This window comes from Botryllus schlosseri, chromosome 3, assembly GCF_051294905.1.
Source record: "Botryllus schlosseri isolate E-star chromosome 3, Bs_hap1, whole genome shotgun sequence".
NCBI lineage: Eukaryota > Metazoa > Chordata > Ascidiacea > Stolidobranchia > Styelidae > Botryllus > Botryllus schlosseri.
Window position 1 is genome coordinate 26,622,247 of NC_137238.1, and position 12,037 is coordinate 26,634,283.

General features: G+C 39.2%; 1 protein-coding gene across 1 annotated transcript in view; it reads left to right on the forward strand.

Moving 5' to 3' along the window:
• Window positions 1–261: 261 nt before the first annotated feature.
• The window catches only part of LOC145436239 (uncharacterized), a 31,360-nt gene continuing 19,584 nt past the window's right edge, over window positions 262–12,037 (forward strand). Inside the window, exons 1-7 of the mRNA XM_080313600.1 lie at window positions 262–364; window positions 438–482; window positions 6,494–6,574; window positions 6,635–6,700; window positions 6,766–6,854; window positions 6,982–7,090; window positions 7,182–7,285. Of these exons, the coding sequence (XP_080169726.1) occupies window positions 453–482; window positions 6,494–6,574; window positions 6,635–6,700; window positions 6,766–6,854; window positions 6,982–7,090; window positions 7,182–7,285 (479 nt within the window). The 5' untranslated portion in view covers window positions 262–364; window positions 438–452. The remainder of the gene's footprint in view (window positions 365–437; window positions 483–6,493; window positions 6,575–6,634; window positions 6,701–6,765; window positions 6,855–6,981; window positions 7,091–7,181; window positions 7,286–12,037) is intronic.

The following is a 12,037-nucleotide window of genomic DNA, read 5'->3' on the forward strand; positions in this document are numbered from 1 at the left end:
CTCAAGGAATACACCGTTCTCTTATACTTACGATTACAATTAGACTTATTTCAGTAAATGATGGTTATTTAATTTAATTTAATTCAATGTGTGCCCATATTGAGCTCTACATGTCGGACATTTAAGCATATTTTAGCATTTCTCTCTGGACACAGTTTTTACACTGAAATTCCTGACATGTCCAGAAAAATCCGCACTTATATGGGAACCATACGTTACACTGGTATGAAAATTAGCAAGAAATATCTCAATTTATATTGTAGCAATCAAGAAGTATTGCTTGAGACGTAACGAAAGCTATCATCCGCTCAATGAAAGCATCGAACTGAACAAAAATGAGAGACCACAATGGTCAGACTGGGAGGTAAATGCATGTCGAAATGTTTAGTTGTTGATTCAGACGAATATTTACTAATGTATGTGCGCTTAACCTGCAGAAAATTGACACAATCATGCAAATCCTCATATCTTACTTCGGAAAGGTAAGTGTAATAACAAAATTGAAATCACTTTATCAGTCGATTACAGTCGATTGAACTTCATTCTGACTGCGGCTAAAATTAGTATATCGATTCGCATGTGTCAGATATCGTGTATGCCCTTATGCAGTATAAAATAAATATAGGCCAGCTGGAATCCCACGAATCTACGATGAATGTATTTTAGATGATTGGTGGTCCATTATAATAGTCAGAAAGCAAGGTCATTTCATTACACGTTGGAAGTCGGACGAGGCATTTCAAAATTCGCTGCTGACGTATTAATTTACAGATATATTTCGGGAGGAGGGGTAGGGATTACATTAAAACATCAGTATGTTTAGTCAATGGCGGCTGCAAGATCGGCTGATGGGCTAGGGGGAAAGCGAGGGCGTTATCGTTGCGCGTACGATCGGATCAATGTGCGATTTCTAGGGCAATACGGACGGCGTCACTAAACCAAAGTGCCCTCTTACGTCTCACGAGTCTCCCCGCAATCACCAACTCATTGCGCGGTCCCTTGGACAAGAGTGCGTAACGACTAAAAAAAAGGTCATCACTTCGTTTTTTTTTGTGCGCGCGGACTTTAAAAGCAGCTGCATTTGTTGGTTTTATTTTTTATTCAGGTTGGATTTTTCTTGTGCGCAGCTTAGACTTTCTGTGCGCAGAGACCTTGTCAGCACTACGCAATTGCGCACGCGCGAAGCTTAGAGGGAACAGTGCTCTGAACCTCCAAATATTGCTCCAATGATCAGAAGTAGCTGAATAATAATTTTCCGGACTGGCTGATAATGACTGTGACATCTGGAATGCTTTGTATATAGCCCAACCTAGAGGTGGATACACACATATAAAGTTCCCAGGCATGATTGGGAATGGACGGTTTTTCATTGTACGATTTTTCGCGGGTTTTACTCCGTGCGCAGTTACACATGCACGTTGTGTAGGCCTACTGCACGTCTGCAGTAAAGGCTATCGACGGTTGTTTTTATCGCTTTTTGCATACACGCGGAAGTTGGGTTCAATCGAACTTCCAGTGCCTACCGCTGCTGCTGTTTGCTCAGTATAGGAAGTGCGCTCGTATGATTTCGACAGCTTGCCAACATGGATGTATTGTATGATAGTTGAAGAAGAGTGCTTTTAAACTATGTTCTGGGCACCCAATACCACTGTTGACTTTTTTGTTTTGTGAGTTCCGCTGCCCTGTGGTTTGTTTGTTTGTTTGTTTTGGGGTACTCATGGTGTTTGTCGACTACTATGCTGCCCTGTGGTCTGCCGTTTAATATTGAAAGTTCCTCTGTCTAGTGCTCGCCATATTAAAACTTGGTTTCATGACCTAGTTCGCTATGCTGTATTCTGGATATTCTGTTGTTTATACCATTTATTTGACTGTATCGACCTACACCATCATATCGTCATGTCTCAAGATCCATCGTTGAATTCGAGTTGGATCCGAAAAATGGCAATCATCACTCCCTGCAAGTTACGAGCAGTTACCATAAGCATGTCTTTTCGTCGGTTATGATTTTATCGCAATCTACATAATAACGTGACGGCTGTTTGTTTTTCTCATTCTCGATGCTAGGTCATGATGGCTAATTGTTTTTTACTAGATTCGTTAGACAAGATCCATGAGGACAGAAATACCGTATCAGAATTTCTGGCTGCATTGAAAATTCTAAAAAGATAGAATATTTCGACGCGTGACAGATGATCGTACGCATTATACTCCATTCGATTTCCTTTTTGATACGGTACGCAATAAATTGTGAATAATGACACTCGTTGGAGGCTGGCTCGGCCATTCCAGCCCACAATAGGGTACTGCTGGCGCCAAAGGTAATTGAGAATTATACATATATTTCTATGGTTTACATGTTCTAATTCCACCGAGATTCTATACGAAAATATGATATAGGACTTGTTCCACTACCGATACCGTTAAGTTACAAGAATAAATCTTACTTGAATAAAGACATATGTAGCTATATTGTGCTCGTATCTGTGGAAATCGTATAAATGATCACTAGGGCGATTTTTTTAACTAAAAATTGGGAGACTTTGATTTTAAAAAAATCTAAATTTGCACATTTTTTACCTTAAAACACTAAATTTTGATCTAACGTATGCTAATTAGGTGTTTTCCCACGTAATATTGGAATTGTACTACTTATCTTCATTTCTGATTTGAACTGTCTGTCCTTACGAAGTAGTTTGCCCTGAGAAAACTTTTTGACTCAAAATCTGACAAATATTTTACATGAAAAAACTGCACGGTAATTGAACGACATCTGGCCCTATGAAGAATTCCACTAGTTACACCACGTATTAAGATGGAAATAATTAAAATTTGTTGTTGTAGTACAACAACGAAAGATACTGTAGCAGCTGTTGGCTGACAACACCGAAGTTGTGCGTACACTGCTGGTGATACACCGTGTTGCGGCATTCAGACAATGGTGTACATCACAATTTTTCATAATGCGCTTCTTGATATAAAAACCATACAATGCCTACGCAGTCTTGCTTCTCTTAGGATATTGCGGTACGTTAAGTATAACAGCATGTCAACAAGGTTTAATTTGAATGTTTATGATTTACAATGAGCTGACAACGGGCCGTCTACAACGGTAGGCCTACAAAGTAGGCTACAAGCTGTTAAATGTCAAACGATAAGTTCACCGACAGTACAAAATCAACGATACAAACGAAATGCAGGTTGCAAAACATTTCGTCTTTGTCAGCAATTTTCACATTTTTGACCTTACGCTACAATTTTGACCTAATTTTGACTTTTTTTGACATGTAAAAAAAATTGCCCCAATGATCACAACCCGTGAAAGGAAGTTATATCAGATTCATATCAGGGATATCTAAGTTCTAGGTATCCCTGATTCGTATTAAACAATAGATGGTCCAAATTCAAACACACTCTCCGGTTGTAGGATGCTAGATTTACCATTATCAGTATCATTCCTTTTCGTATTGTCACTCATAGTTATTGGGCTTCAGAAATTTATCTTCCTTTTTTCTTTAGACTCGGACATGCAACCGTGAATTACATTTTTTTTTTGGAAATGCTCGCTGCTAAGAGGAAACGACGCGGTCAATTTATTGGCAATTACAAATAGATGTATCAATCAAGAAGAGATATCAGAACTTCTTCAAGTATAAAATGAAGGACGGAGATGTACTCATCTGGAATCATATAGTCAATTTAGAATTGCAGGTTGCATCTTCGCGACTAACGCAGATTGACCAATGACCAATAGGTGCAATTTGTAAAATGACACTGTGGTGATATTGGGTTTGGGGGACAATAGGGTTGGAGGTGGAAAATAGGGTATCCCTAGATTAGAGTTAGGGGTGACGGATATTAGGGTTGGACAGGGGTATATTATGGTGGGGAGTATCGTAATCCTCATCCCGTCCCTATTACCCCTCCCAACTCTACCGGCCCTAACCTTGACCATATCGCACTTCCAACTCTAATCTTCCCCACCACAACCCTAATATTCTGCATCGTACGACCCGCGTTTGTGTGTGTGAATCCACGTTTAGGGAGGAGACAAGTCGACTGCGCACAGCAAACTGATTCTATGGCGATTTCGAGTTTACATAGATAGATTGATGGCTCAATTTAAAAATGTGACGGAATTGCACCGCTCTCGCATACGGCCCGCAGTTATTAAGACGAAAAGCGTCACGGAAAAGTTGCACCGGATGAGTCGTACGTTAACGCTTGTCGTGACTATGGAAACAACTCAAAATATGAAGGATTGCAGGATGTTTTGCACTTCAACTACGCAACGACTGCTTGAATTATATTGACCAATACCTTTTGTGGGAAGAAATTTATCCTATTTAGCTCGAAGCATGATGAAAATTCTGGATTTGACGCTAAAACATCATTTTAGTTTCTCAGTCTTGCCTTATATCTCTGTCTTATTGGAAGAACATAATACTTCTACTTGACAAAATAGGAATAGCAAAAGTAAATAAGTGAGTCACAAAATATGATGGTGTACAAGTAGCTAAAAATCAGAATTATATGACTAAATACGGCAAATAGAGAAAAACTAATCAAGTACTTCGATAAAGTAGAAGCACTTCTTTATCGACCTCCATTGCAATACACATCAATTACAGGCCAATAGATTATTATAGTGTCCAGAATATAGTCTATAAGATATCAATATCAATATCTGATGGTTAAAATCCGTTGAAACTTCGTTCTCGAATTGTAACGGGTATGTTATTCCAAACAATGGGACAGGCTTTCAGAATAGATCTTCTACAGAAATTCTGCCCTGTTAAATTTGGAGCACTTGAAAATCTAGTGTTATGGCCGATTGTGATATCGATGCATGAATGTACAATTGTACCTACTTCAATATATTTTAATCTCTTGTGCACTCTATATTCTTCATGTACTCCTCCTACGAATAACAAGATTATGTCGATATGATACAGATACAATTGTTACATATTTTTGATATTGCAAAAAAAAGTCAAAATTTACAAAGTTGAATTGTTTTTGCAACCTGTATTTCCTTGGTATAGTAGATGCTTGCACTTTCGGCCAACTTATCATTTGACGTTTTACAGCTAGTAGCCTACTTTATGGGCCTATCGTTGGAGCCGGCTCCTTGTGAATCATGAACGGTCGAATGAAACAAATAGGTTGGCATGGTGTTATGCTCAACATACCTCAATTTGAAATCCCAACTGATTTTGAGATAGGCCTAACTCTACATCCGGTGCAGCTCTTGATTCGGTTTTGCTCTTCGAAACGCTGACATCTTCAAATATACACGAAAACTAAGTTTGCATTTATATGATAGAGTTTCGAAGTGAGTTTCGCAAGCACCCAACTGGCAAACTGTTTTGTGTCTTGTGCAGTCAATTCGTGAACTGTGACACGCTTTTTAAAGTAGAAAGCGTTCTTTCTCCATTCTTGGCAAGCTACTTAGTAACGGCAGACACTTTCTGCCTGAGAATGCAGGAAAGTACTATTCGTTGTAAGGCAAGAAATTTCAATTATTTGTAATATAATGCGTGATGTAACAATGGAATTCTTCATAGGTTCAGTTTGATTAAAATGAAGTTTTTCAAGTAAATATTTGTCATTTTTAGGTAACGACCGACAGTTCCAACCAGAAATGGAGAACAGTAGTAGATTAAAATTCTAACATTATGTGTGAAAACGCCCAATTTACCTACATCAGGGCAAAATTTTGTCTAAATTTAGTTTTTTACCGTCGAAAATGTCAACAGTTTTTATTTTATAGTGCAAAATCACTCGTTTTTAGGTAAAAAATCGCTCTGATCATATATATACATAAGAAAACAACAAATTGAATCACATAAAAATTTGCATAATGTGCTTACTAATTTCTCAGAGTCGGAATATATGATATACTAAATCGACGGTTCTTTATTGTTCGCGGCTTTGGGAGAATATATAAAGAGGTGCTTGTTATTACCGCTACGTCGATAGGAAAATGTATGTTATGGTCATTGGTCAAGCATACATGTATACAATCAAAACACAGAATTCACCGCAGCTTTCATTTACCGCACAATTTCGCTATTTTGATCGCCTTGTAGCTCTGAATACAAAAATTGTTGGTAATATTGTTATAGCACCGAATTATATTCGGGCAATGCACGAATTGCCTATTGGGACGAGCTGCTACTGCATGTGTTGTTGTAGTTGTTTTGGTATTCATGGTGTTTCGAATACATCGGTAATTTTACACCAGGACGATATTCGTTATTATGATTCAGCATCTACTGACTTGTAGGGTGGGACGTTGCACTTCTAGGCTTTGTAAGAGACCACTCACGTGGACCAGATGGCGAGGAAGAGCCTTAATAAACCTCCAGAACTTCGGGAGGGACTCTAGAATCTACTTCGGACGGACTCGAACTCCCAAACCATTGTTGTTACGACATTCCTGCTTTAGTATATTAAATGCCTACGCGCACGTTAATTATATTTATTATTTTAGGGTTCGGATGTGTACGTTCCGTGTGAGGTCGCAAATGCATGCTGGTTAAGCGGCAATTTCAATGCAATATCCAATTCCTTGGTATGTGTCGATTAGTGTCTCGCGGAATAATCCTGTAGTATAATGTGACTTATTATACAGATAAATCGTATCAACCAATGCCGATTTATCGCCTCACTGTTTTTTAAGGGTCATTGGGTATTTTTGGTAGGTAATGTTTTAAGATACTTTTGTTTTTGACCCATACAGTCAAGAACTCTTTCATGTCGTAGGAGATTGATTTTACGCGTGACAAAATATCAGTTTACGATCCAATGGGCCAAGGAGACAGTTGTAAAAAAGATATACAAAAGCATTTCAGGTCAGATTACATATTTCGTACCATTTTCCCACATCAACGTACTCACGGAACCAGTTCTTTTCCTTTGCATGCAATTGTGATATTATCCTACATATTTCGGATGAAACTTTAATATTCTCTTTATTAGGAGATTTCGTGTTCACTGCAATACTCGGGAATGTGATTGGGAAGTTGTACCTACTCCTCCTATTGTCGAGCACCAGAGTGAAGGATACAACCTGGCATTGGTATTGAAAGTAATATAATGTTATTGACCAGATTTGAATCGAGAATTGAATAACGATATTTTTTATTTTTTTGACATTCTACCCCATGAATGTTATGCAGTTTGCTGAGAACCGTTTGAAAGGTCTCAACTGCAACTTCTCTTATGATGTAGAGAGTTGCAAGCAATACAGAGCCTATTTCCGGAAAATATCTAAAAATCACAGGTAATGCGAAACATGAAATAGATGGTAATAATAGATGGAAATTAGGTTTGTATAGGCTCCCACCCCTTACACTGTAAGGGGTGGGGGCGGGGGCGGTGGAGGGGCGATTACATACTTATAGGGACCACCCCTGGAAGTCTCGCCCAGCCCCCAGCCCCTTCCAATAGTAGGGCCACCACTGCCTACATTTCATGCCTGTAATTCTATAAAACGAATTAACACCCATAATTAGTGACAAACTACATGAAGTAACTTTGTTAGGGTGAAAGACTTTGTTGCGATTCGCCATTGAACACCGAAAATCGGCCAATCCAGTCCCAATCCTGATCCATTTGAAAACAATCTCAAATCCTAATCCAATCCCAATCCAGCAAAATTTCACAAATCCGGTTTTTCTATATCCTAATCCATGCTGATCTCTGAAACCGTAGTGTCTTATATGGTGTCGACACTAGCAAATCTCACGGCTCAATGAAATTGGTTCACGTCATACTTTACATTTAATCTAAGGCAAATTAATGGTGTTTTTTGACAGGCTTGCCGAGCATTAAATTTGATGAACCGTGTATCAATCGAAAGCTGACGCTGTACTACTTGCGAAAATATAAAATTTATTCCACTCATGGCCCTGGAACCCTCACAATAAGCACCAAATTATTCATTGTTGAGTGGGTGGCAGTGTGACGCAACAATGCTGTCTGCCGAATGAGAGAGTAGCTCAAGAGCAAGGATGCGGCTACGCCACTGGAGTGAGATCAGCTGACGTCGCGGCAATGGCAATGTGCAATCACGTCGCAGAGAAACGCTGCGCTGTTGATACTTTTTCCATGCACCTCAGTAGAAGAGAGCACACCGTACCCGCCTTTCCTTGACTTGTAAGGGTAGAACTTGGTCCAGAATGTATTAGGGCCCGACCAATTTTCGCGCATTATTCTTCAACTTTTACAGATATTTAGGCTATGCCTAAATTGTCAACATTGGATATGTCACATTATTATGATATCGATTGCCTTAGCTCGCTTTTTGCGTAGAGCTCCAGAGACACGTCGTGCTGTTGATACTTTCTATAGGCGCTTTGCTAATAGCGAGCACACATTGCCAGCCTTTCCTTGACTTGTAAGGGTAGAGCTGGGTCCACAGAATGTATTAGGGCCTTACCAACCTTATAAACGCATCCCTGTGTGACCTTTCTTCGTCAGTTTTAGCCAAGTCGACACGTGGTATTTTGAAAAATGACCTCTTCGTATTCAAGTCCTTTGCCTTTACCGTCGACCATGAGCAGCCAGGGATTTAATATATTTCTGGTAACTTTGCAACAGCCTAGAGGTAAATATCTCATTTATTTATTGGCCTAGGGGTCACCAATTACATAATACCATAAGAGAGGGATGGACATTTTAGTCAACAAAGCGAGGTTTTGCAAGTTTCCAAATACCCCACGCCACAGGAGTAAATCAGGGATGTAAAACATAGCGTACGGCCCGCGGGAAGGATGTGGCCTACCAGACGACTTCATCCGACCCGCAAAGAAATTCCAAGTAAATGAAAAAATGTTTGTATTACCCAGTACATTTCAAACAGAAGTTGAAATTTCCAGTAAGAAAAATACACTTTCACGTAATGATATTCATTCAAGACACCAATGTAGATCATATCAAAATATCAGATTGTAGTAATACAACTACAGTGTTGAGTTTCAACTCTAGTCGCCATTAGCACCACGTCGGTGACCTTGACACCAAATTCCGAGAAAGGTGAAAATGTGCAAACTCTGTTGGGTCGAATGGACATTCAGTTATTCACAGATGCGAAAAAATAATGCAAATCCGTTTTACGTAAATTACATTAGGAATATAAATACAGGCTACAGAATGAATATAATTCAAATATCTGTGATACCACTATATTACTGTTGACGCTAAAGGTCCCCGGCATTCAGAGAAATCCTATTGGTGAATGAAAAATGATAAACCAAATTCCAACGTCACCTTTTATAGTGATATCAGATATATTCCGGTGAAAAACAAAGGTCTGCATTTGGTGGTAACATTTTGGAGTCATTTGGCAGGTATGGCCAGCAAGCATTCTAATAACGGATTGAATCCGGACAGCGATCCCAGTTTAATACTACACTCCTGCTGTAAAACTTTATTCAACAATGGACATTTTACCTGCTGCATTCGCAGACCAAGTCTTACCCTTGCAGATCAAGTAAAAGCTGGTAATATATGCTCATTGCTCACACTTGACCATAAAAGCGACTATAGAAAGTATCGACACCCGCCATCAACAGCTCGACGTGTCTCTATAGCCCTACACAACAAGCGAGCTAAGGCCATAGATATAGGCTACCTAGCGACGATTCGGTCCACGTAATGCCATAGTGTCGAAGTACATACTGACTTTTTAAACGTCGCCAAATGTATCAACTAAGGAGAAATCCGTCGCCTTGCCAAAAATATCGATGAGGACTTGCAAGGCTAAATAAGCTTACGCCTTAACGGTTTAGGTCAGACCAGACAATTTATTCGGCGTTTGAGTGTTGAGCATACTGTAAAACGGGGTTCATCCCATTACCAAGTTATGCAGTAGTAGCCGGCACCCCAATCGCACGGATTTGGTTTTTATGATGCAATCAACATATGAAATCGAGATCGACGCTTGCTAAATTTTTTACATCAGATAACGATGTCAATTTCATTGATTGGTAAATAAACATAATTCGCTGACTCCCTACATGTAACGTATTTCGCTCTTGATGTTGTGTGATTGTGGGTCAAGCTCAACCCTGAGAGTCACTTAATGTTCACTAACAGAAATCCGGATACTTCGAGCAAACTTTTGTAAGTAAGCAGGTAAAATTTTGGAGGTTTTCAAGGTACATGCTCGGTTAGTGTTGTTTTTTTATGGTGTCAGCGCCATTCATAGAGTGGCCGCAGTTGAAATGCAATAAATTCCAACCAATTATGTTATGATGAAGGTAAAATTATAATTTATGAAAAAGGTTCACAGTGCATGCAGCACCTACCAAGTTTCGTTTGTGAACGCGAACCTCTCAATTTTCGAGGTTCACATACAGAACGTGAACTTCAGCCTCACGCTCTCACCAGCATCCTTAGTAATCGCCAAAACGTACTAAACTAAAAGAATGATTTTCCCCTGCGGGATGGCATGTGTTCTGTGGGGTTCAGATCGCCAGGACAGGAACATTTCGTGCCAACCATTTAGGCGCATATGGACAATTAAAAATATATTTATAAATATCGAAGTTTTTGGACAGCAGACGGGCATTCCTTTGCGGCCGGTCAAGGTATTCTCGCTGCTGATCGCTCTGGCACACTTCTCGGAGTCGCAGCATGTTACATGGACTATAACCCAATATCTCTTGTTGCGTCGTGGCGCAGTAATGGCCGACGCTGAAGTGCATATTTCTTTAAATAATGCGTGGTTTTCTTTGGGAAGCGTACCCAATAATCAAGATATGCGGCAACATTAAATCGCGCCCAGCGCGAAAAATCTTTAAAGAAGTTGCACCAATTTCCCCAAAAAATACTTTGTAATTTATGTTAATTCGAGCAGACATGTTGGCTACGGTGGTTTCCTTCACAATAAGTCAGTCATGTTTTAAAAGTTTATATGAAGCAGCTGTTGTTTGTTTGTTTGTCATCATCTATTCAGTAACTCAACATGTAGTGAATTGATCTTAAATGGTTATCTGCCAATCAACCTACAATGTGTACAAAGAATCGCCGCCGTTGGCACTATATATGCACCCAAATCGCGAGTATTATTGTTAGGAAAAGTAACTTGGACTACTTTGATAGCAGGTATATCTTGAGTTTCAGATATCCCCGTTTGGAAGTCGCGCGGAGTGAGTCAATAATATTGGTAGTTTCTCATATCACTAGCAATTATTCATCCATGATCACCTGATGAAGCGGGTGGCTTTGGTACTTTTGATCACAAAATTATTGAAGAAAATTTTAAAGTCGAATTAAAATTAGTCACAGATTTGAGAACCAATTCAAATTGCATCTTAACGGCCCCCAAATACACGCTAGTATAAATATGTGAAGACGGCCGTTCAATAATAATTTCGGTTTTACGGTTGCATGCAGTCATATATAAACAGGTTAGCCACCCCTGGCTAGAGGTGGTCAGTAACGAAGTACCTTTGAAGTCTTTAAAGTAGTTTTTACCTACTCATACTACTTTTAAGTAGTTATGAGTTTAGACCAGAGGTCTCAAACTCAAATGTGCTCGCGGGCCAATTTCCAATTTCTGATGACGCCGCGGTCCGCAGCATCAATAATGGGGGAATTCAATGTATAATATCGAAGTACACCTTATTTCACGGCACCCTGCAGACAGCCATTTCACAAACATCGCGACAATGTAATTTACTATTATACTATTCCCGCTTATACGAAAAAAATGACATTTTCAAACATTTGAATGAAATAATTTTAGATATCATGCGAGAGGACGGATGATGACATCGTAAGAGCTGTCGGGTTATAATATTGCAGCTTATAGTGGAACTTTGACGTGCCACAATTACATGTAGAATATTTTAAAATTTAATAAAGATTGATCTGATATCAGAGCATGTGAGCGGTGTAGCCTAATTAGGCTATTGTTACTGTCATTGCCGAAGTCAAACTAATTCAGCGTTATATTTTATTCGATTAATATTGGAACAGATTAATAACAATTTAAATATTATCATTATTGGGCCATAGTAAAAGCATT